The following is a 26283-nucleotide window of genomic DNA, read 5'->3' on the forward strand; positions in this document are numbered from 1 at the left end:
CCACTGTATGTTTAGGCCTGATTAGTAAACAACCCTCTTGTTAAGATGAATTCATTATCTTTTGCAATTAGACTAACAAATCCTCTGGAAAGGCCTTAATCAAGAAAAAATGGACAAGTGTCAAACAAATACCAGGTAGGCCTACAGGAGCGCAGAATGTATTTCAAACCCAACATATCTACTGAATGCTTCCAAACCTTGATCAAATCTTCTTCCTTCTGACTCCCTATAGACCCTATAGTATAAACTACTCTTCAATACTTTACAGCACTCATTAATTTTATTTAACAAAATGTGGCCAAACTATTGCCACCCAAATTTTCAGGGATATCTCCAGTAGTTTCACAGAACTTACCTAATAAGTTGTGAATTGTCTTAAATAGCTCCATAGAACTATTTTCTGCTCTCGCAATTTGAATCATAAAGAGTGAATTTTTTAGCCTGTAAAGTATTTAAGTAGAAGTGGTTGGCAGCCTTGTGCCAGCTCATCTTATCTACCAAGGCATGCATTTTCACCCAACGTCTCTAATTTGTGTATTTTATGTCTCTGATCCAGGAGGCTAGATGTAAACTAAGGTAGCACCACCTTGGATTTTCTATGAACTATCTTTTTTGGAGCTACCATACCTAGGGTTACCAACTGGCTCCAGATTTTCAGGACAGGTTGATCCAGTCCTGGTTTTACTCCCCTGCATGCAGGTACTTATAGTCTTGCTTTTCTTAGGGAATGCAATAAGGAAATAAGAATAAGTCCCAGCATGCAATAGGGTAAAACCAGGACTGGATCAACCTGTCCTGAAAATCTGGAGCCAGTTGGCAACCCTAACCATATCTGAATCAGATCCTCTGAACCCAGGATCTTCTAGAGAAGAGATTGCTTAGGAGGCAGCAATCACTCCCCCTAGGATTGGAGCTAGAGGGGAGAGAATTATTCTCATTATCAGTACTTTGTTTTTCTAGAATAAAAGGTGCCTGCACTCACATGCAGGGCCATTCTTGAAGGGGGAGGGCAATGCTGACCATGGCCCTGCACCCTAAGGTAATCCTGCCCCTGCAACGGGTTGCACAGCCTATAAAAAGGCAGCATTGCAAATATTACATTGGTTCCTAGAATGCCAACACACTTCTTTATTTATTTTATTTTAATTTAATTTTGCTTTTTGTCACTTCAAAGCAGATTACGTTCAAGTACTACAGGCATTTCTCTATCCCCTTCTTGCATTCTTTCTTTTTTGGTCTGGTAATACCTTCTTTCTCCTTTTTCTTCCAGCTCAATCAGAACCAGTACTGGGATTGTGGTCCCATGAATGTTCATTCATAAATACCAGTTTTCCCCTATGTTAATAGACCCAGCCCTATGCAGCTACACACTAGCAGATTACCTCACCTCATTGACACAGGCAAAACAAGGACAAACCCTCACCTAACGCAGAACAAGTGACCACAGTTTAGAAATAGCAATGTATAGACTAAAGCTGAACTGTAAACCCCATACTACCAGACTTTGTATGCAATGCAACCTTGGAGAAAAAGGAAGAGAAATGCATTTCCTCCTGTACCATGAAAACTACAAAGATATCAGAGATGCTGCATAGTCACATTCCAAAAACCATGTTCATATCACTAAAATTTCATACTCCGAAAAAGGAGGAAGAAGGTTCTACCACACTAAAAAAAAAAAAGAAAGAATACAAGTAAAATGCACACATGGAGGGAGAAATGGAGACAGCAGATGCATTCACCTGGGGTATGTTATCTTGGCCATTTCTGCAACCATAGAGACGCTCTCCATCCTTTGGTTATTTCTCCTCGTTCTAAAGAAAGAAGGAATCTCCACCAATGTCCCACACCAACAGAAGGATGTTGGCTTCATCTATCTCTGTCTGAAAAAAACATGCAATTATGAAAGAAAGACATTTGGTATAATCACATGTTATGACTGCATAATAAGCTATAAATATTTCATTATCTATACATTTGTTTTGCTGTCCCCTTTCAAAAATAAGACAGAACTACTATCTACAAATGTTATGTACATGTAAGATGATAGAAAGATGCTACTTACTGGGTCTGGATAGGAGTAGCCACCAGCGGTCCCACTGTCTCGGATGCATGAGCTGGAGGAAGTGGGGGGGAAGGATTTGTGGTACAGGTGATGCAGCTTCCATGACGGCCAGTCTGACAAAGGGAAAGTCCATATTATGGCTGAATTTTAATACTCCTGCATCTGACCACAAGGATGGTGGAAATGTGCCAAAGACTGTACCCTTGCAAAACGAACACCACAGCCTACTATTGGAAAGAATGGCTACCAATAGAAGTGGGCGTGGTGGTCATGTGAATTGAAATTGGCTTGCTTAAACATAATGAAATGTTTATATGCACTTGTGTGGTCCTGGTTGCTCTTGAATTTCCCTGTGCTAGATTGCTCTCCATGCATGCTATCAGTTGCATGCTACCTTGGGAAGGACTCAGTGGAAAATGCTGCTTTATAGTTATAGAATGCCGAGTTGTGTTTGTAAAGGGAATAATCCTCATTGGATTAGCAATGCCAGCTATACCCTCAGTCCAGAGAAAGAGAAAGATAGTGTGCATGTATTGGAGAGTTTCAAATATTACAAATATTATTGTTTTTTCATTTGCTTAATAAATGACATTAAATATAATGATATACCAATTGACTGTTAATTATGCCTATCTTATTGCATAAATAGTTATATTTGCTAATATACAAATAGATTTATGATTACTTTTTTTTCAATTTGTAATACTGGATCAGAAAAATAACCCCTCTTTCTCTGTCTCTCTTCCTAACTGTATCTCCCTTTTTCTGCTCTTGTGCCTAACGTTTTTGCTAGTTGCAATCTGTAATCTAATCGACAGACTTCAGCTTGTGTCGTCCCCTTGGTTTTTGCTTTTTTTTTTTTCTTTCTTCCAGAGCAGCAGATTTGGGACTTGCAAACGCCATTCGTCAGCAGGCATATCCCCACTCTAGGGACAAGGGGCAATCCCAGCAAAGAGGAGCCTGCATTTCCTCTGTGCATCTTGAAAAAAAAAATAAAAATCCCTGTATAAGAAAAAGCAGATCCACACCGTGCCAGAGACAGCACCCAAACCTAAGACATTCCTCTGGGAAGCAGACTATCCTTCCATGCTGTGCTCTCCTCATTGCCCTGGTCTTGTTGGACAGCTTGAAGAATCTTAAGGGAAATAGTATGGCAAAAACCATATGAACTTTTACAAGCCATAACCTTGCTAAACGCAGTTATTATAGGTCGGTGAAAACGGAAAAACGAGGTGGGGGGAGGGGAGGGGAGGTCCTGTTTTCTACTGCAAGTCACAGTACAAGGAGGTTTGTTGAAAATACAGACATTAGTTAGGAGGGGAAGGGGAGAAGCGATGCAACCCATCAGTTAAATAGTATTATATAGGGAATATGAAACCCAAATGGCAGATTTCTCAGGCAGGATGCACTATTTATTTAACAGCTGGAAGAAGGCTGGGAAAACACGTTTATTTTCTCGAAATGCGGCTGGAGGTTGCTCTCCGAGAACGTGCCTTGCAATTCTTTCTTTGTTACTTTTTTTTTTTCTTTTCATCTCATCGAACCGAAATGCAAGAAATCACCTCATCAATTTATATTAGCGAGGTTCACCTGACAGCCAAGTTAGCTCACCAGCTAGGTTTATCTTTAAAGGCGTTACAAGAAGAAGTTGATGGTGTCGCAGAAACCCCTCTCAATTGCTTTCCACGATCACCCATTCCATTTGCCGAAAAGTCTCCAGCCCTACGAAAGGTGCTGCTTGCACGGGAGGCAAGGTGCTGGGGCTAGAATGGCCCTGGCTGGGCTACGTGCCACCGGCGTTGCGCAGTCACTATCCCGGCTCCCTTTCTAGTGACTGCCGCCCCTGCACGCACTCTCTCTTTCTCTCTCTCACACACACACACACCCCATGAGGAAAAGGAACCGGGGAGAAAGCAGGGGCAGCTGCCCCCTCCCAAATCTCCCACCACTGTCCACGGGGAGTTTGCAGGACAAGAGTCACTCAGTGGCGCTGCTGCTGTCTTTGAGCTACAGCAGACTTTCATCACTCGGGGGAAAAGGGAAAGTTAGGAGGGGAAGCAAACACACACACACACACACACACACTCTCTCTCTTTTTTTTCTTCTTCTTTTTCCGTCGCGTTTCAAAAATCTGTTGCTTTGCAGCTCCTCTGCTCGCCCCCTCCCCCAACGGTGTCCTTCTCTTACCTTAATCGTTCCGTCCATTTCGAGTATTTCTCGGCGGAGCCGGCCAGTATCCCGCACATTGACACGGTTAAGTCTGGCACTTCCAGCCCTTAAGACTTCTTAGATACTTTCCCTCCGTTTCTTTCTCTCCCTCCTTGTGGCAGAGAGAGAGAGAGAGAGAGAGAGAGAAAAGAGACAGTTAACCGGATGAAAAGTTTTTTTCTGCTAATTTTGGGAAGTGAAGTCACTTTGCTTCGAAAAGGAGGAAGCTCTTGGCTGGTCCTGCCTTCTTTATCAAGCATCGCACTGCACGCATTTCACATACAGGATACTTGTTCCATTCAGATAAGAAAAGGGAGAGGAAAACAATAGCTGCGTTTCGTTTCATGTTCCTGCTGATATCATTTCGGCAGGATTCGTAAAGGCAAACGCAGGACAAAATATCTGGAAAGGGCCCAGCGTGGCCCCCTTAATGTTCAGATGAAGGGGGGGGGGGGGGGGGGAAAAAAAAAAAAAGAAGTATTTTGCAACTTTTCTACTGGCTCCGGTAAACTTTCTTGAGTCATGAATGTCCGCCTCTTCCCACAGCTTTTTGGCTTAATGGGCTTTTCCAGTAAAAAAAACTTGAACTTTAGGTGGAAATGCTCCGAGTGTCATTCAGTGAAGGCAGAAAATGAAAGTTCAGATGTGGATGTTCTCTTGGAAGCAAAAAATAAAAAGCAAACAGAAACGACAGTATAGACCTCAGTAAAATGTGCTTTTGGCAATCGTTTTAAATCAATCCCTCCCTGGGTCCTTTAAAAGCTCAGCAGTTCCAGAATTGCTTTAAAATGTAAAAGATCTTTTTTTTTGTTTAAAAAAATCCCCGTCAGAATCATTTATTTTTAGTTATTTAAAGCTCTTGGCAACAAAAAGGGCTTTAGGAAGATTATGTTACGATAAGTACCTACATTTTTTTTTTTTAAATCTGCGATTTAAACAATATTGCATTCAGTTGTAAAGCTTTCTCAAATTTTACACTTTCTTCTCCGCCCCTGGCCATCACAGCTGGAGAATTGGGTAGAAACATCCAAGCATCAAATACAAGAACAGGAGCAAATTATTCGCGAAAATTGGTTTCTTTTGACTGTTCCCCCCTTTCTCTAAAGCAGGTTTCCCCCCCCCCCCCTCCAGTTGGAAGAGAAACCCGATAATAAAAATAAGTGGTGGGAACACAAATGCATTTGGCACCAATATCTTAGTCAAGCCACGGAGAGGGATCTTTTTTTTTTTCCCCAGCAGTCAGCAAAAGCGCCTTTCTCTTTGGCACCCTTTCCCGGCCGGGTTTTCTTGAGCACATCCCTCCTGACACTCGCAGCCTCTCGTCCTATGAGCTCAGCTCCCAGCCAGGAGGGAAGTGACCCGCAGCCGCCGGCTTCAAACCTCGCCTGCCTGGCGTATGCCTGGAAAATGGTTTTACCTTATTCAGCGTGGCCCCCTCTCCAGCCTCGGCGTGCTTTCCCCTCGTTTGTAAATCCAACAGCAAAGACACATTCAAAACTTGTATCCAGCAAACCATCGGAAGGAAAAAAAAAAATATGTCTCCGATGCTATGATGATGTCTTAATGTTACCTACTATATTTCTAGCATTGCTGCCAGATGTGATCCTCCCCCTCCCTCCTCCTACTCTCTCTCTCTCTCTCTGCTAGGCTCGCCCCCTCCCCTTCCCACACACACACACACACACACACACACACACCCCACTGAAACCACCCTTATCAATTTCACTGCAATTTTCAGGGCCGAATACAAATAGACAGGGGATTGATCGGGACCAGACCAGAGGTTCGTGCTGTGGTCTTCAGGTCTGTCTGTACCGAGAGGAGGGGGGAGAGCTATTTTCTCCGCCTCCCTCCTTCTGTCTGCTCTTCTACAATCCAAGGGGTCTGCCCTGGGCTCCCCTGAGACCACCACATCTGGATGCTGCTAGTGGGGTCAGGTCCCCCCTTGCCTGGGGCCACAAAGGCTGGCGTTCAGTTAAAGGCAAAGCAGACTTTAACCCCTTGTGTTCCAGGACTCTTTTTTCCCCCACCTCCTTCTCCCTTTTCTTCTTCGCAGTTGCCACATGGCAGCTGTTAATTCCTGAAAGACAAGAGGTTAAGGAAAGAAGGGAAAGTGGGGAAAAAAATGAAATGCATCCTTTCCAGATCTAAACTATTTCCTTTTCTATCCGATATAAGGTACCGACCTACATACAATCACACTGGCAGGAACTCAGAATGGAAACCATCCTTTAGGATGGCACAAAACGACGTAAGCTGAACATTTTTTTTTTTTTTTTTACAAAGCTATTACGGGTATTTCGCTGTTGCTAGGTGCAAGTTGTGGTATATAAAGGCTTTTCCATACTGTGCGTTCCTCCCTGGCACCCTACAATGATTTACCTCCACATAGCGAGCCTTGCCGCAGCTACCCATGCAATTCCCAGTTATTTCATGCCAGCTGCTATTGGTGCTCATCTTGTGTAACCTTGCTGTACAAAAGGGCGTTTTGCTATTTAAAGAAATCATCGCTAACGTTCGAAAAAGAGGGACGAAGAATTAGGTTACAATCAACACTTCATTTTAATGAAATCTTAAGTTTTCATGGGAACAATATTTCTTTTTTTATTTTTTTACTGGTATTTTGTGTGTGCCCGCGCAATAAAAGCATAAATCTTGCTGAAAGGCTTTCTGTAATTTTTACTCCAGTAATTGTAGATTAAGTTCCTTCAAGTGCTTTTTAATGATCACATTTGGAAAAGGATAAACAGACTGATTGCCGTTTAAAGACTCTTAACTGCAAGATATAGTAGAACATTTGAACAATTGCTTTTCCTATAAAGTCTTATTTCTTGGGATTTAGTTTTGGATCCACACCTAAAGATTATTACTTTTTGTGTGTGTGGGGGGGGGGGGGGGGGGGGGGGGGAGGAGGGAGGGGAGGAGGAAGGGGGAAGGGAAGAAGGCTTTCTATTTAGTTTCAAGAAATCACTGCATCTGGAAAGAAAAGTGACCAGTCACTTCGTGCAGTGGTGGCCTTAGGGGCTGTTGGACGCTGTGCAAGAGAGTAATCGGGGGCCCCTTAGAGGTTTCATTATGATGACCTATAATCAAGTCAAACATTTTTAATTTCAATATCACTATGTCGTAGCCATGAAGCTGTAAATAAAGTGCATGATTGCAATATCGATAATGCAACTATTCAGTGTTGCAACATTTTGGGACCTCCTAAAGTATAAGACCCCAGCAGTCTGCCTTCCCCTAAGGGCTCCATTGCTTCGTATATTAGATTCATTATATATATATATATATATATATATATATATATATATATATATATATATATATATATATATATATATATATATATATATATATATATATATATATATATATATGTGTTGTGTTAATCTGGTGTTGGTGGAAGAAGAACTTTTTAGTTGTCTCCAGAGGTCAGGTAATACTGTGCATTTGTTAAATATTATGACGTAGAAGTTTGTTTTTTCTAAAATCTAATTATAGAATTTGGATTTTATGTCTTCTTTTACATTTGCCAAAGTCTGAATCATCTTCCCAGCCTGTTGGTTTAGTGACCATAAGAATTCTTTTGTATTAACTGTTTGTTAGCTTCAGGCCACAGAACATAAAATAGCTGTTCTTTCCTCCTGAGTTTCGAGATTTTAACCACTCAGACTGCAGATTTGGAATAACAAATCTGATATAAAACGTTATATTAAATTATATTAAATAATGAATCTTCTATGCATTAAAAATAACAAACCGTGCTGTTACCCACCAACATCTGGAATATTTTGTATTTTGGCAGACAAAGCAGTTTTCAGAAGCACTCTGAAGAATAGAGAACATTGATTTCATTGACGAAAATAGAAAGGTAGGAGAAACTATAGAGGAAAGAAATTGGAGATAAATAAATATAGGCCGGTATTTTTAAATATAGCTTGTGGATATCTTTGCTGACATTTGCCATTCCACGACAAAGACCGACCGATGATAAAATTGACTGACTTATTAACACGTAGCTATGCAAATGGAGCTTCAGTCTACTAGTCTTACAGCTACAGCTTGCTAGTGATGACCTTGAGTAGTTACTTAACTTCCTTGACCTCCAGCTTTGCTTGTAAGCTCTTTGGGCTTTAGCATCTACTAGGAAAGGGGTTGATTTCTCTGAGATGAGTAAATGTCAGTCATAGTTTTGAAGGGCTGTTGGATATTGATGTCAAAGAGGTCTCGGTGTGACACAAGGGAAGCATTGTAAAAAGTATATTTCTAGCCATGGTCTTTCAAAATAATATTCTACCAGGATTATTAGATATTTAACATCCAAAGCTGTCACATTTCACAAGTAGCATGTCATTTAACTTCATTTGTCTCGAACATTTCCCTTTATATTTTACCAAGCCATTGCTAAAATTCCCCGAGAAGTAAAGAAAACGCCTTCAGTTTCTCTTAGTAAGAGAAAGTATCACTGACTATGTAAAAAAAGAAAAGACCAAACCAAAATCATTTGCTTTTTAAAGTCGAATGGTAACCTAGCTAATAGAAACTTGAAGAAGGACTGCAAACATGTTTGAAGAAATGTAGTTTGCCCTTATAAACAAACAAAAAAAAAAAAAAAAAGAGGATGTGGCAATCATAGTCTTTATTCCTAAAAAAAAAAAAAAAAAAAAAAAAGGCTGTAAATACTGGAGGGCATATTTAAAGAAAACCTAGAAATAAGACCCAAAGAGGAAGCAGAGAAGAGAAGACACGTGCATATTGCAGCTTTGAGCAAGCTCAATAATACTGTAGTTACCATAAATTATATTTTTAAGGGTCAGGTTTTTTTTTCCTTCCAACTTCTCAAAAAGGAATAAGGGTGAAAGCCACTTTTACCACTAAGTAGCTAACTAAAGAGTGCTTCTGTGCTAATATTAACATGCGTAGTAAACATAGTAAATGGCGGAAGAGAAAGACCAAAAAGGCCCATCTAGTCTGCCTCGGAGATATGAAGGAACGAATAGATGTGATCCGGGATATTACAGAGGAAATAATTTCTGGACATGTGTGTGGCCCTAAATGAAAAGGTGCTCACCTTTAAATTAAAAATCCGAACAAAACTAATGGAAAGAAGAAAAAAAATAGGAAACTGGGGCGTAAGAGCGACCTAGTAACCAGACCAAATTCACGAGTTATTTTTGTTATCCAATTCTTTAAACTCGCTTGTTCCTGGGGTAGTTCACAGCGGTTTACAGAAATAATGAATAAAAACATGTTCAGGTACAAAGATTTCATAAAGTTTCCCATAAATCCAACGCGGCTTTCCTGTCCTAACAACAATTTTGAAGACGGGGGGGGGGCTTAGGCTGAATGGTTCAGAGTAATAGAAAGAGGGAGGGAGGGAGTTAGGAAATATTTCCCACAATTCCAGCAAAGCAAGGCTTGAAAAACAAATAATAGTGAAAAGCGAAAAAAAACTAGACTGACGTGCACAAGCTCTAAAAAAAAATGTCTGGCCCCCTCGCTTCAGGCCATAATTAATTTGCCATTTATTTTTATTGGAGAACTTCAGTCTCGTCTGACCTTAGGAAAACACCGCTGCTGCTGCTGCTGCTAGACCATGGATGCGCTTGAATGAGAGTGAAGACATTTTTCTTTTCCTCTGAAACGTCTCTTCAAGCCTACCTTCTTTGCGTTTGGGCCCAAGACTTATTTATTGAAATTTTATGGGGAAAAAGTAAAATTTTTAAATTTGTCCGCCCGATTTCTTTTTAAAGAAAGGTAGTTGGAAATGTAAAAAGAAATATGTGGAGTTATGTAGATGTTAAGAAAAAAAATAGCCTTAGCTAGGTTGAGAAACCTAGCTAAGGCTAGGAGGTCAGTAATGTGTGAGACTTAACTTGGAAGGGTTCGATTACTTCAGGAGCTGATGTCTGGCAGCCAGAAGGCTCTGAATGCCCTAAATTGTAATACATTTTCTTTATTTGGAACAGAGCAACCTTTTCGGTTTCATTGTTAATTCCAAAACATAACGACCCCACCTTTTTTGACAAAGTTTTCTTGACTTTTGGATAACATGTGTCACGTGTGATGAGCGATTAATCTTTGAAAGAATACCTGTGAGAACTGAAGGAAAGTATTAACATGCATGTCTTAAATTTACAAAATATGTGAAGACCACAAGAAATGTGGAGTTGTTGTTTTTTTTACACCTTTCTGCCTCTGAATTCCCAAGAAGCCTCTGCACATAGCTGACATTGGTTTTAGTATAATTCAAAATACTTCAGGGCTCCTCAACACATTCCAATTCTCCTTAATAACACAAATATGCATTTAGAAAAAAAAAAAAAAACCCCAACAACTTTCTTTTCCCATGCTGATGAATTAGGGTATTCAATTAGCCATTTTCAACATATGTCTGCACTTAAAACGTTTTTCATACGAATTTGTACTCCATCCTTAAGTTAGTAACACTTTTCTCATGTCCCATTACTGTAGTTTTTGTTTTTTTTTAAAGAGAAAACCTTCTATAACAGGAATTCATTTATTTTGAGCATGCGCCATCCTGTCCTCCGTGAACCTGACGTTTGTTCAATGTCTTATTCCGAGGAAGACAATTTCAGTGTAGAGGTTACATATATATGTGCTATAGGCAGAGTCTGGCCCTCAATAAGTGTTCTCCTCCAAGCTGCTTCTCTTGAATAGAGCCTGGCAGTACACGCCCAGATTGATTAAAATATGTTTTCCAAAAGATTCTGTGAAGACTCTAAATCCCATGAAAAAAATCTATAGTTTCTAAAAAATAACAAGCAAATATTTGTTTCACAATAAAAAAAAATCCTTTTAATGCAGTATTTCTAACACTGGACAATATATATATTCTGTTAATATTGTGGCAGCGCCATCTTATTTTTAGCAACAATGCTGTCTGACGTCATTACTTCCCCATTTTCCCTTCCAAAAATGATTTCCCTATCCCGACTCTTTTATTGTAAAATCGTTCAAATATACATCCAGTCGAAGTTTGCGCAGGCTGCTCTTATTCGGATCTAGTCTAAATTTTCAAGATTATTGTCCCTGAACTTGAGGGGAGCTGAAAGGCCTTTAAGTGCCAGAATTTATAATAAGCAGTTTCACGTTTTCTTTTAAAATTAAAATGCCAGTGCCTTCGACCACTAACCCTCTCTCTATGTAAGTTTGCTGTTTAGCCTTCTGACAGCCCAAAGGGCCCACGGAACAACTCCGATATTGTTTCTCTTTCCCTGACTCTTTTGGCTTCCATGAATAACTCTCTTTGTAGGACGACACAAACATTATGATTGTAGGAAAATCCATTTCTAACCAGGGTTCCCCCTTCCCCTACGTTCAGAAACAGTCAATTTACTAACTTAAAATGCCTCGAACTCCCCCCCTCCCCACACACACATTACTATCACCTCACCACAACCACCTTCCTCCCACTTTTTGTACGGATCTCAACTCCACATAAAAATACCCTTCTTTCATACACTGCTTCAAACAAACACATTAGATTAACAAGCAGCAAAAAAACATCACATTTGAAGAACCAATATTTATAAGGAAAACATGTTTCAGTTTATATTGTGAGGCCGAGAGTTTTTAATGTACTTTTATATTTTTTTCTTGCATGTCGCCTCCCATTCTTTCCAAAATCCATGATGTAAGTTACGATTATGACATTTATGATCCCTTTAGTGTCATGAAGTTCAGTAAAGTTTATTCCTGTTGAGGGTTAGCAGGGATGGATAGGGAGATGGCTGAGGATGGGGAGAGTGTGTGTGTGTGTGGGGGGGGGGTCGGCATACCTTATTTTTTTCTAGAAATTTGTAAATGAGATAATAACGCTGCTTCTTTTGTATTCAAAATAATAAATACATAATACATGCAAGGTGTATTGTATCCTTTGAAAATCTTGAATAAAAATCTAAATTTAAAAAGTTTGTTCTTATTGGCATCACTATGAGAAACTCTTTCTTATAAGGCCATGTCTGTCTCTCCTTAATCATGCTGAGAAAAGCTATACTATTCTTTTCTGATTATGTATGGTAATTATCACATGAAACCTATTGCACCCTAGAGTGTGATATAATGACTGAAACACACATACCTAAGTACTGTGTGTCTACCCTATATTTAAAGACAAGGAAATAGATAAATGCATATATATCATTATACATTTCTATAGAGAAATAACATAAAAGCAAGTGTTTATATTACTATGATTAATGCTCAAAGGTGAACCATAGAGAGAGTGATAGAATAATTTCATCTCGTGGACTAAAGGATACAGTGACCAACCCAGCATAACCAAAATGATTGCCTATTCATTGATAGGCAAATAAGATTTTGCTGGAGTAGGAAGTTCCATTTTCTACAGTGGTGAACAGGGAGTAAATGATCCTCAATGATATCTTTCTGGTTTTGCTGAAACCCAGAAAAAATGGAGAGTTGTTGGCCTTGTGTTTCTAATTCTCCCTGAGAGATCTGGGATAGAGCTTTGCTTTAAACGTGTAAACCAGATGTGTCCCAAAGCCTGGTTTGTTTACATTCTTGGGAAAAACTATATGATGTCAAATATAATATGGTATTCAAAAGAGTACAGGGCAGGAACTAGGAAGCTTGAGTTTTGGGTTTGGAACACATAGAGAAATGGCATTCTAAAATATATCCTTATACCTATAGATACGTTAATAATCCATTCTATTTCAATTCTTGGTGACCTCGGTTTCACGTCTTCCTAGTCTTAGGTGATTTGTATACACCTTTGCTTCATCGTTTTCTCTGCTAAAAGTTATTTTAGGTCAACAGAAAGGAAAACCTAAAAAATAAACAAGTTGTTTTACTTAACCATGAATAGAGGAAGCAAGTTAAGTAGTAGTGTTCTTTACTATTTATTCACTAAAACCGATCTTGGAAAATAATATACTTGAAACATTAATATCTCTCAATACCAACTGACGATGTTTCTTACAATTAGCTGGAATATTTTTAAACCCACAAACCAATTTCAATTAAAAAAAAAAAGACAATATAAAAGACAAAAATCAATTTATACTGCTACTAGTTTCAATTTAAATGACTATTTCATAAATCACACACAAGCTGGGAATTTGCTTTTGCTTTGTAAAGTTCAAACATCTTTGGGCAAAATAAAGTAACTAATTAGTGGAAATGGATCAGAATTATTATAACTCCATGGAGATGTCATTACCTGTTTAAAGATGGTGTCATGTCTTACCTTGACGTAAGACGACGTGTCTGGGACTGTCTGAAACATCTTCAGGTATAATTTTATGTTTATAGGCAAAGTTCTAAAAGTCACCTAAAATAAACACAGTACAAAATATATTCTAAAAGACCTCCTTTTTGAAAACTAAACTAGTAGCAGATTATGGTGTGATAAATAAATATATAAGTATTTATTTTAAAAGCTGATTTTTAAATTTACAGATTGATTGCAAAAAATGCAATAAATCCAATATCAACAGTATTCAGAAATGCCAGTTTTCTTAGAATAATAAAAAATATGTAATTTGTATTCTGTTCATTTTAATCAAGAATTCAAAAGTAAGAAATACATTTGATAAGGACTTAATCATCACTTCATTAAATATATTGTAATCATGAATCTGCATGTATAGTTAAATACTTATTTCCAGAGAGAAAAAATACATCACAATTATCTCTGCTCTCTCTTAACCAAAATTGTTTTAATTATCTTCAGCCTATTTAATATGTGCAAATGTGTTTCTCAAAGCATGGTGTGAGGGCGTCATTAGGGGTTATCGATGACACCATGTTCTGTTGTCACTTAATTTACTGCAATGTCATAAATGAAAGAGTCCCAGTGTAAGTGATTGCAAAGGTCAGAATAGACAAATGAGGAAGGAATATTTTTCTCTAATAAAGCCATCTCTAAAAGGTAATATTTAAACTTCTTCAATTATTTACAAATAAAGGGGGAAACACTGAGAAAACCGAATCTTAAGGGCAAATAATCTGAAGAAATCAGCTTCCGGATGTCTAAATTAAACATTTCCTGGTTTCTACATTCAAATTCTTCCGTTAAATCTCTCTCCCCCTATCAGATCCTCCATTAAACTTAAATTAAAAGTTGTGGACCCCTTTCATTTCAGGAACTACTCCCAATTTTCAAAGATCAAGGCCATCAAAAACTATTGGGGGGGGGGGGGGGGGGGAGGGGAGACGGTGTGTGTGGGGGCAGGGTGGGGAGAACCCTAACTTGTGGGCAGCGTTTGTAATTACCTTTCTTTCTCTCCTTTGCAGGTTTTTTGGTTGGAGTTCATGCTATTTTTCTATTTACCTTATTACAGATCCTAATGCCCCCTGCAATCCTTGCAATGCAGCATCTTGCACGGCTCCCAAGTAAGGAGCTGTATGTACAGTTGTAGTTCCACTCCCCAGATGCTTCTTTATATGTTACGTTAAAATCCATTCGTCACCCATCTATTAGAGGTTCTTCGAACACATTCTTCCCAATTCTGGGATCACCCTGCCTTCTCTCCCCCCCCCCTCCCCCCAATCTTCTCAAAGCCAGCTGTTCTTCCTATATTGTAACCTATATGAGTTAGTTCCCTGTCTAGCTATAGGTAAAAGATTGTATTGAAGCGGTTTTTTTTGCCCGCCCTCTAATGTACTACAGATCGATTAATCAGATGTTAACAAGTCTCTGATAGCTCAATGGATTTTTTATTCCCTATCATTAACTGCACTTTTCCCTTTTGCTTCCGAACTAGAAAGACAGTAAGGGGCTGAGAATTGGTTTCAAAATCCCTGCCAAGTCTGAATGCTCTCCTTTCCCCCTCCCTCAAGCCCCTCTTCCGTTTTCACTCATAGTCCGTGGGAAAAAAACAGAAATGTAATTTTGCGCGTAAGAAAAAAAACAACCCAGGTACTCAACCACCTCACAAGAAACTTTTAAGATACAAAAATCAATATATCCCTGTGCTGAGGTCGCTCCAAAATGGACTAAAGCTACTCTTTGCCTCTCAGCTCTCTTCCCTTACTTTTTCAAATAAAAATCGTAACTCACCTTTTACACCCTGCCCTCCCCCCTAGTTAACCAAGGAGCAGTTGGGGTTGGAAGAGATCCACTTTGCGAATAAAAACCGATCACGTCCCGGCGTTGGGTTATTATCCTGCCCTGCTGCTTGAGTTTTTTGGTTTTTTTTGGAGTTTGTTTGTTTTTGTTTCTTGTACTGGAAAGATTACAGCAGTTAGATCCAAAGTTGAGTTTCAAAGAAAAGCTTCCTTAGCGCTCCAGCCCGTCCAGACAAGCTGCAGCCCGAGCCCATATCCTCAGGGAGTTCCAGTAATAGACTCTGTGTGTGTGTGAGAGAGAGAGAGAGTGTGTGTGTGTGCGCGCGCTGCGTGTGTGTGTGTGTGTGCGTGTGACAGTCACTTTCCATCCCTCTCTTTTTTTCTCCACCGATCCTTCCCCTCTTTTAATTCGATTTCCGTTTTCTTATCAACATTTCGACCTCCTCCTGATTAATTGTTTAGGCGGGACATCCTAGCATCTGTCAAAATGTACAGAAAGACCCTCCCTTTCGTCCCTCTGTAAAGAACTGGGAGTCTGCTTCGGTTTGTTTTACATTGCATGTTTTTTTTGGAGAGGGCAATAATTGGTGGGAGGCAAAGGCAAGAAGAGACGCTGAGTGGAGCTAAAGGGCTACTTAAGTCGAATCTCGTTTCTTTTAAAGAAGTCTCAGATATCCGTTTTACATTATTATTCTGTAATCTGCCCTTTTATTGCCATTATCCGACCTTCCAAATGGAAGCATTTAAGGCGCAAAATAGCTGGTTTGGTTCCCTCATTACGATTTCACTTGTTAAAACACTGACCAAACCACATGGAATTAAAGGTACGGGTTCTTCTCAGGGCCCCTCCCCCATTTTATTTCTCTTTCTCATATCTATCTATCTATCTATCTATCTATCTATCTATTTATCTATCTATCTATCTATCTATCTATCTATTATTTTAGAAGCAAAATAGAAATGAAAGTGAAGCTTTAATGGGAGGGAATACAAAATGAATATAAATAAAATAAAAAAGGAACTATCACTTATTTAAACATGGATAAAAATATCCCGAATTCATATGATCAATTATCTTAAGTATAGAAAGTAAAGCAGATATAAAGTCAAAACAGACTGAGCTTTCTTTGCTATGCATCCAAGATCTTGCCAGACTGACTGAAACTTTCGGGTATTGTTCAATAATTAGGGATTAACGCAATCATAACATCTATTATTTTGAGATATGAACAAAACTATTCTCTTTCCCCTACCTCTCTCCTCCCCCCCCCCCCCAATATACCTTAGAGCCAATTTTTGAGAAATTCATTTAAAACGAGAAGAAATTTTTTTTTCTGCTGCCAAATGTTCTTTGGCCGGAAGTATTCAAAGATTCAAACTTTGGAAACCACAAATATGTGCATAAATTCCAACCAATCCAAATTAATCTGGATGAAAACCCCCCCAAAAAACTCAGATTAAAAAATAGGACAAAACTGACTTGGGTCAACCAAACAAATATGAGTCAAATATTTTATGGTTCCGAACTTGGAATGGAATCAGATCCGAGAAGGTTTACCTAACATTAATTTGTAGCGAAGGAGGGACTCTGGAAGAACCTAAGAAATGGGATCCCCGAAGAAGACCTGTAGCTTCCTCGTATTTATGACATTTAAAAATAAACGAACAAAATAAACCTACAGAATAAATAAATAAATAATGCTTCCAGATATGCACAGGATATTTGGTGGCTAACAAAAATTAATACTGGATTTGATCTTTCTATTCAATTTAAGTAATGCTCTATAGATCGAGGACAGTTGCCACTTTGAATAGATCTTGGCTATTTTTTTTTGAAGTCAGATGACAAAAGTATTGAACATTATCAGATAAGAATATAGTTTATAATTATAGTATGCCGTGTTGCGTGAATCGCATGGGCATATATATACATATATACCTCCTATTGGCATTCTTTCTATCCTGGCTCTCCCCATGACTTTGTTGATTGTTTATCGGGTCCTCCTAAAGAAATAAGGAACTGGACCCATTGGTCCACATCTTGATCAGCAACTGGCAGTTTGAAAAGACGAAATCTCCTGCAACTGAATATTAGGGTTGTGTCATTCTTATCATTTCTGGGGAGTGTTAAGAAGAAGGGGATCTTACTTTTTTTTTCGTTATTGTTTGAGTTCATTGGTAAACATCCCCTTTTCAAAGCAAACAGACTGCAAAGCTAGGAACGTTTTCTGTTTGTGGTTGATATCTTCGGACAGTCATATGGGATCGTTAAATACCGACTGTCCCATAGACGAACGATGACAGCTACAGAAAAAAAACCCCCCAAAAAACAACACACACATCTAGAGCTTTTTTTTCTGTGCAGAAGCCGAGTGTTAAAAATTATGTCATTCGGCAAACATAACCAATAGAAGCTGAATGTCACAGGCAAGAAAAACGAAGGACACAGGGAATTGATACAGAAGACACACAACAATAGTTGTCAAAATAATTGCAAATGGGAAAAAAATCTGCTCCATGTAAGGGTTAGAAGAATGGCCCAAGCCATGAGAACGCATTTCCTTTCAAAGAGCATGCAGTCTGCTCCCTTCCCCCAGCTTTGCCCCAAATTCCTACATATTGAAGCATTTTATCAGCTATGCTGGTATGTAAGGGAAAGGGGCTGAAAAGGCGTCCCCCCCTCCGATCTAAACCTACAGCTTCATCTCTGGCTTACAATTAATAGGAATGTCCAGTCTGAGAAGAGCATTTAATATTCATGCTTAATCCAGAGAAAACATTCAGGACATGTTTCAAAGGCTGGATGGACTGGAAGATCCTTTATATACTACATTGCTCCGACAATAAATCGCAGTGCGCCTGGCAGCCAATTAATTCAGCCTGGCCAAACACGATATGCCTTACAATTATGAGGTCACTGGTGGGGAGGGGGTGATGTGGTATGGGGAACGTCCTGTGTCCAGCCTATAGATATCCGAATTACACACGCCATGGATTCATTGCAATGTCGTTTCTTGACGGGAATAAGATGCTCTGAAAAAGAAATACGTATGTGTGAAAAGCTCGTGTAGCACATTTTATGCTGGTCCAATAAAAGTTATCTCAACTTGCAAAGCATTGTTTTTTCTAAAACCAATATGCCTGGAAAAACAAAACAACAACACATACACACCTTCAGGTACTTTGGTCATACAGGGAGTGGTAGAAGCAGTGGCAGAAACCAAGGAGGATCCGGGCATGGGCTGAGAGGGGGAGTGGGTTATACTTCTGCATTAACATTAGCATATCAAGATTTAGCGTCCTGTCCCTCCCATTCCGGCATCCAATAGTAATGTGCTAAATTATGTTCCATGCGATAATTCTGTCTGCAACGTGTAGCACTGAAGTAGATTAGTCTCTTAGCAATGGGATTGTTCTATTCGAGCTGTCATTGGGCAAGCTCTCTTTAATTTTGTTAAAATATAAAATAATAAACACCATAGAACTACCTGATGTGTTTAGGGGGCTTTCAAACTTTCCCTGTAATTAAACTGTAGGTATTATCTTTATACCTTTGGAGTCCAGGTTAGGATTAGGCTTGTCCCCCACCCAGGTCAACAATGAGAGTCCTGATTTTTCTCTATTGAATGTATGGATTTGTAGTTCTGAGTTACCTCAGAACAATAGAAGTACATTTCTATGTATGCAATGGGGAAAAACCAAGCCTGCAAAAGCCTCTTCAAATTGACCTGGATGAGGTGACAACTATAGATATGATATCTCAGCTTCACATTTCCCTGACCCAGGGGATTTGCATACAATGGATGCAATGCATGCACATTTATCTCATGTATATTTATTGTGGATATTCTCAGAAACCTGACTGGCTATGTGTGTCCTGTGGACTGGGTTGAGAATCCCTGCTCTGATCCATAATGATCAGTTTTTATATTTAAAATGGCCAATCAAAGATACAGTAAACTTATGTAGGCATACTTACATGGGTGAATTTTCTAAAATCAACTCAGTGGCAAGAGAGCCAACTATTATAGCTGGCTATCTTTAGGCCAACTAAATATAAGCCAGCTGTTCCCTCACATAGGGATAGCCACCTAATTAGCCAGCTAACACTGAAAATTCACACTAGCCAGCTAAGTTCCTCCTCCATCTGCCTAACCCTGCTATTGAGCCAACCACATCTCTGGGCATGCCCACTGTTTAAGCAGCTAAATATAGCTACCTAGTGGACAAAGGTGGCTATATATAGAGCTTCCAAGTTACCCTAGTCCAGGAGGGAGATTTTCGTGCTGGGTTTGGTTTAGCACTTACATCTCAAAGCAATGTGGTTTTTGTAGTTCCTGATTCTACCCATTGAAATCAGTGCTTCAAGTCTTATAATGCAGGGGTTGCTAACTTCGGTTCTCGAGAGCCACAAATAGGTCTGGTTTTCAGAATGCACACAATGAATATGCATGCATTACTTCCAATGTATGCAAATATATGCATATTCATTATGGATATCCTGAAAATTAGGCTTGTTTGTGGCTCTTGAGGACCAGAGTTGGCCACCTCTGCTGTAATACACCAGAATAGGGCTATCAGAAATACAGGACTAGCCTCAAATCTGCCTCCTGGAACTGAGTAACCTGACAGCTGTGTTATGTATATGTATAGCCATTCAGTCTGGAGTCAAACGTTAGCCAGCTAGCAGGACTTTTCAAACCCATCATGGGGATCCCATAGCCAGTCAGGTTTTTCAGGTTATCACAATGAATATGCCTGAGATACATTTACATGCATTGGAAATCCAATATATGCTAATTGTGGATATCTGAAAACCCTACTGGCTGTGGGGTCCCCAGGACAGAATATGGAAGCCCTGGCCTAATGAAAGAGCATCCATTCTTAGATGGCAATGCATGACCCTTAAGTGGGGTGAGGCTAGGCCAGTGTTTCTCAACCCAATCCTCAAGGACTACTCAGCCAGTCTATTCAGGCTATTTATAGATATATGTGCATAAGATATATTTGCATACTGTGATGAAGTGCATGCTGTCTCGGGGGGGAGGAAAACCCAAACTGGAACACCCCTGGGAGAGCCTGGAGCAGACCCAGACAGCGGCAGCTGCATGTGAACAGGGACTACATTTCCCAGGTTCTTTGAGCCACAATTAGACCAATGGGAGGAAAGAGACAGGTTTGATGAGGCAGCTGGGCAGGGCACCCGGGGAATGCAGATGCACACACACCTGAACCCATGATTACTGAAGAGGAAAGCACTGGCCTTCCTATAGGGTTAAAAGAAAAACGCAGCTCAGCAGAGGGGGAGGATGTCATGGAGGTGGAGGTTCTGGCTATGGAAAATACTAGCACTGACATGGAGGTAGAGTAAGAGGGGATTGCTGTTAAGTGTTGGTTGGTGCTTTGGTTGGGTTGTGTTTTGTTTAAGGACTGGGAGGACTGTAGCCTGCACCACAACAGAGGAGAATTGGGGAGTGTTGTGCTGCCCCCAAGCAGGGTGGTTTTTGCTGGCTGGAAGGCTAAACATATTTGGTTCCCCAATGAACTGAAGGCTTTAAGTCATTGTCCAGTTCTTTATGGACTATAAAGAAAAGGTGTTTGGACACAAGCTTCTCTTTGTGCTTGCTTTACTGAGAGACAGAGTTTGTAGGGACCTGCTGCAGGGGGACCTTTAAGCCTTTGCTGGAGCCCTGTCAGGGCTGCAGGCCAAGCTGGGAACGGGGGACTTTATTGTGGTGCGGACTCTTGCATGGTGTAACTACTGGGAGGAGGTGGATCTGTGGATGGCAGGAGCAAGGGATCTTCTTTGGCCGGTGCTTTATCGCTACATTACAATGGAATGATGCATGCTGCAAATATATCTTGTGCACATTCATTGTGGGTGCCTGAAAATCCAACTGGCTAGACTATTGACCTTTTGAATCAATCAGAAGCACCCACCATTTTGGGGATAATTTTGAAACACAGTTCAATACATGTAACTGGCTCTTTGAATGAATGTACAGAAAGCTAGGTGGGAATGTGTATAAAAGTACATGTATAACATAATTATGTACATACTTTTACTTACATTTTGTGGTACAAATGTACCACATTTTTCTACAGGGTGGACTTGGGGTGGGGACAGCACATGTGGAATTTGAATTTTCAAAAGTCTGCACATAAGTTTACAGGCAGAAGGTCTGCACTGCTAGGAGCAGGTTTAACTTCTTGAGTATAACTTATGCATGAACTAGGACTTATCCCAACATTTTCAAAGTGATTTTATATGCATAAATTTACTTTAAAATTAGAAGTAAAGTTTGCATGTAGCAAGTACACACAGACTTTATTGCTATGCATGTTGTTCTAAAATGATCTTCCCTAAGTTTAATGACTTTGTACAAAATCAGGTGTGTCAAACTGTTGAATCCTTTTGTGGATAATGTAAAGATAACCAGAAACTTCCATATCAAGAAAACATGATGACCCTGTCCTGGCCTCACCCCCATTGCATTTATGGGCTGGAACTCCTGCCTTTGTTAGAGAAATTGGAACTACAAGTCCCTAGATTGAATGGGCTGAAACCAGGACCGGCTCTGCCTGTCTATTATGATATGGAGCCATCTGGTCACCATAAATGTTGCAACAGCAAACTCCATCAGTTACCCCATGTAAGGATTTTGTTAAACTGAGTTATGGAAGTCAAAAACATTCATCCATCCAAATAGTGATAAGACCCAAGAGTTTTAAATAAAAATAACTATTTTTGGAAATAAAAGAAGGTTGCTGCTGCTGTTGGTCAGGCAGATCCAGTTTTGGTTTTGCCTTCTTTGCTTGCAGGGAGATGAGGTACTGATTTAAAAGTAAGACTTTATTTCCATTCAGACAGTAGAGGGAAGGGGAATACAAGACTGGAACGCCATCTCTGCAGTGACCTGGGTTGACCTTATGTAAGGGGGCTAGGGTGTCCTAAAAATGCTCACCGCAAACCAGTGATGCTTTTGCCCAAATATTTGGTCACCCTAGGTTCCTGTGGCCTTGCAGGATAGCAACAGCTGAACATCCTGCTGGCACTGACCTGGTTGGTTTTTGGGGAGTCGTGGCCTGCTGGTACCAACCTAGCTATTCCATGGCCTGCTGTCACTAGGTTTACTCAACATCTTGATCATGTTCCTACCACTGCCTTCCACATCTTACCCAAGTATAATCAGTGTTGGCTTCCTCCACCTCCCTTGGTAGGCTATTCCAGGCTTTATTGTCTTTCTTTTTGATTCTTGTATTCCTTTATTTTATCCCGTGTAGCCACCAGCCTCTTCTATTATTCTCTGGGAAGACAGGGGTCATGCTATGTCCTGGGGTTTAGTCCTCACACAGTGCAACAGTCCTGGGATATGGATTCTCTGAATGAAGGGGGAGGATAGATCTCCAGGACCCAAGGCATAGAGGTAAACCTCTTCTCTGGGTACATCTCTTCTGTCTGTAAATGATGGGAATAGATGCCAATAAACTGATGGGATACTCTGGCCTGGTGTTTCAAACATAAACTTTGCTGCAGATCTTCCAAGGTAAATAACTGGTACCATACACACTTACTGTACTTACATCCATGATACAAAGTTATGCTCCTCTATCTGTGAATGTGTTCTTTGGTACCGGGATCCTGAAATGGTCTCATCCTCCAGGCTTGAAAAAGTATCCCAGGTGGACTAGGGGTCTCCTAGGTGAAGTGGAAATCCCATCCCAGAGAAAACCCAAGGTCTGCATGTATTTCAGTTTCCCCAAACTCCTAATCCTCTTCTTCTGGGACAGAGACTCCGGTAGGAATGTGCAGCCTCCAAAATTTCATTTATTTATTTCCCCCCCACGATTATCATTTTGTTTAATGTTTATTTTGTCTCTGTCCTTTACAGAAACAAAGCAAAAACATTAAAATGAAAATCCCCAAAAGAAAAAAAAGCTTCCCCCGGGCGCCAGTGCACCACCTCTGTTTCCTCGAAAAATGTCTCAAGACTGGGACCCACCCCGGCCCCCTCCATCCTGAGATGTGCCATAGTTTGCTTTGGAATGGCGCATTCTCAGTGTCGTGCGTTTGTGTGGCTGCTCAAGAAAATGATGCCAGCAAACCCTGAGGAGGTCACACTATGGTATCTGGCTCTCTTGTCCCTCTGGAACAATGGACCCCCACGGATGGGGTAAGTGGGGGGCCAGGGTGGCTTCCAAGACCTTTTTTGGGGGGGGAGGGGGGCATATGGGGAGGCTCAGTTTCACTTTGTTTGGAAGGGTTGGAGGCTCCAGTTGATCAGCCCTGGGGACGTCTCTGGGTTGCTGCAGGGTGTTTAAAAGAGAAAATAAAAATTTTCAAAATGAAAATTGTTTCATTTTGAAAACATTATGAAAGAAAATATGAAATGTCAAACAAATGTACATCCCTAGAATCCAGTGGGGGTCTCCAGATGAACAGGCCTTCTTACTCTCACTACTTCTCTTCAGATGGTATTTTGGGTTCTAGAAAAATTAAGCTTCTCTCCTTCCCCCAACCTTGGTCAGGAAAAGAGGCTGCAGACTTCCTCCTGAAATGAAAAAATAAAATTCCACCCGAAAATACTCAGCCACTCAAAACAGAATCACACTGATGGTCAACTGGGTGTGAAAAGAAGAAATCAGATCTTCTTTCATCCTGAAGCTGGGGAAGTCTCTGGGTTGCTGCAGGGGATCTGGGAAAAACACCAAAAAGTAAAATCCGGAAATCCTCAACAAACTGCAAAAATCACGGAGGCACCTCTGTAGCCAGGTTATGACCTGAGAAAGTATACCACCTTCTTCCTAGCAGCGGGGACAGAGGTTGTGAGACCCAGCCTCCCAGGGATAGGAGACCTGCTTTAACGTAAAACGCTAAATGAAATTGCCACAAATCTTCTCTAAATCCAACAAAAACTTGCCCCACACACTGAACTCCTTATCCGCCTGCCTTTGAGCAGACAGGATCTCACCACTCCAACAACCTATCAAGTGTACTGTTAGGAATTGTATGCTCCCTTTTAACTAACACCATTTCCTAGGCTAGGGCCACCTTTGAGAAATCCCAAGGCCTCACCACATCAGTTTCCAGGCCTTCATTCATTTCTTACCATACAGTCACCAAAGTTAGCAAAGCCATTGTTGAAAAATAAGATTTCCCCATGCTCACTGATGCTTGGGTTCCGCCCATGGTCGCTCCTGGAGGGCATTCCAAACTTCTTAGAAGCCAGATGCAGCAGTGTCACCACTTGCTCTAAGCAGTTTACTCCTGCCTTTTTGGAAGTCTGATGAAATCATACCACTGCAGTTAGGAATTTAACCATGGCGGGTTACCCCAGGCCTATTAGCGTACCTGGGAGCTCTCTGGATTTAGCCTGGAGACTCCTGATATTTATACACATTACCAGGTCTCTGGGAAGGATGTTTAAAATCCCAGGTGCCACAGATAGGCTGGAGAGCATAGGCACAGAGCTGTTTTCTGTTTCTCCCTCACCATGCTCCTAGTCTCCTCTCTCCTGCCACATGTATGGCTGCATGCTCACACATGCGGTGCCTCATTTTCAGCTGTGGAGAGCAAAGAGTGATCAGCAATGGTGTCATACTAGCGCCTCCAAAGTATAGGCTGCAGAAGGAACCTGTGGTGGTAAGGCCAAGGATCTGAAGTGCCTGCACACCCAGACAGCTGAGCTCCCAAGGATGATGATGATGTACCAGCAGTAGCCTCAATCAGATTGGAGAGATATATAAGGGTCACTGATGATGATGATTGATTTAGATATGAATATTTAGGATCCTTATGCAAAACAGGTGTTTGGGATGTGGATATTTCTAATTTAAAATCCAGGGGCATTGTTATTTTTTATATATGGAGCAGTATCATGTGATTTTCAAATTCTCTGAGTGTTTGTACAGAGTGCTGTGATTAGATAAAGGAATATCTTCAACTTTGAGAGTAACCTTCCAACTTTTGCAGTGATGGTATGAGCACACTGGTTTTCACTCTTTTTTTTTTTTTTTTTTTTTTTTGTTTTTGAGATATGATGCTTTATAACAGAGTATATTGTGATATTACATGTGGTGGTGATCAGTGATTTCACCTTTTGGAATTTTTTTCTAGTGCAGTGGTTCTCAACCCTGTCCTGGGGACACCCCCCCCCCCCCAGCCAGTTTGGGTTTTCAGGATATCCATAATGAATATGCATGAGAGAAAATTTGCATACACTGCATGAAAATTTTCTCTCATGCATATTCATTGTGGATAACCTGACTGGCTGGGGGGGGGGGGGTCCCCAGGACAGGGTTGAGAACCACTGTTCTAGTGCCTGATATAATAATGATGATGAATTGAGAGGAAGACTGGATCAAAACCTTTTCAGTGAGAGGGTGGGCACAGGATGGAGTAGATGGTGACTTTAGATTGTGACCCTTCCGGAGAAGGGAAATACCTAAAGTACCAGAAAAGTAGAATATAAATAAACAAACTGTAGAGAAGGGTAGCTGGATCAAAGACCTTGATGACACTGATGCATTAGTGCAGTGTTCCCTAACCCTGTCCTGGGGGCCCACCAGCCAGTTGGGTTTTCAGGATATCCACAATGAATATGCATGAGAGAAAATTTGCATGCACTGCCTCCATAACATGCAAAATTTCTCTCATGCATATTCATTGTGGATATCCTGAAAACCCAACTGGCTAGTGGGCCCCCAGGACAGGGTTGGGGACCACTGCACTAGTGGATGGGGGGCATAGCCTGCTGAGAGAGGCAGAGATCCGTGGATCAGGGAGGGAGAGCACATAGGGATCCTTGAGACATGGTGGGAGGGCAGAAGAAGGCTAGCATTAAAGTAGGAGGTAGAAGGAATAAGGTCTGCAGCAGCAGGGGTAACGAGAGAAGCGAACATCTGCAGTGGGAGGAAGACGAAGAGAAGAGGAAAAGGACTGCAGTGAGAGG

At 40.6% G+C, this 26283-nt stretch overlaps 2 protein-coding genes and 1 long non-coding RNA gene across 7 annotated transcripts in view; 2 read left to right on the forward strand and 1 right to left on the reverse strand.

Moving 5' to 3' along the window:
• Positions 1–15662, reverse strand: part of FLI1 (Fli-1 proto-oncogene, ETS transcription factor) — a 150638-nt gene extending 134976 nt beyond the window's left edge. Inside the window, exons 1-2 of one of the 4 annotated variants that reach the window (XM_029572556.1) lie at positions 15324–15662; positions 13509–13592 (exon numbers count right to left, since the gene is read on the reverse strand). In XM_029572556.1, coding sequence (XP_029428416.1) covers positions 13509–13547 — 39 coding nt within the window. In that variant the 5' untranslated portion in view covers positions 13548–13592; positions 15324–15662. Of the gene's footprint in view, positions 1–4252; positions 4437–5690; positions 5780–13481; positions 13593–15323 lie in introns of those variants that run through there. The other 3 variants (XM_029572555.1, XM_029572554.1, XM_029572557.1) reach the window with 3 other exon arrangements.
• Positions 5985–12160, forward strand: LOC115073783. The gene is made up of 4 exons (XR_003852099.1): positions 5985–6056; positions 6452–6524; positions 8079–8144; positions 9814–12160. It is a non-coding gene; the product is annotated as an uncharacterized LOC115073783 (long non-coding RNA).
• A 4929-nt stretch (positions 15663–20591) lies between the features above and the next one.
• ETS1 (ETS proto-oncogene 1, transcription factor) overlaps positions 20592–26283 on the forward strand; it is a 338616-nt gene continuing 332924 nt past the window's right edge. Inside the window, exon 1 of one of the 2 annotated variants that reach the window (XM_029572461.1) lies at positions 20592–20693. In XM_029572461.1, coding sequence (XP_029428321.1) covers positions 20646–20693 — 48 coding nt within the window. In that variant the 5' untranslated portion in view covers positions 20592–20645. The remainder of the gene's footprint in view (positions 20694–26283) is intronic. The other variant, XM_029572460.1, reaches the window with a different exon arrangement.

This window comes from Rhinatrema bivittatum, chromosome 12 (assembly GCF_901001135.1).
Source record: "Rhinatrema bivittatum chromosome 12, aRhiBiv1.1, whole genome shotgun sequence".
In the NCBI taxonomy this organism is placed as follows: Eukaryota; Metazoa; Chordata; class Amphibia; order Gymnophiona; family Rhinatrematidae; genus Rhinatrema; species Rhinatrema bivittatum.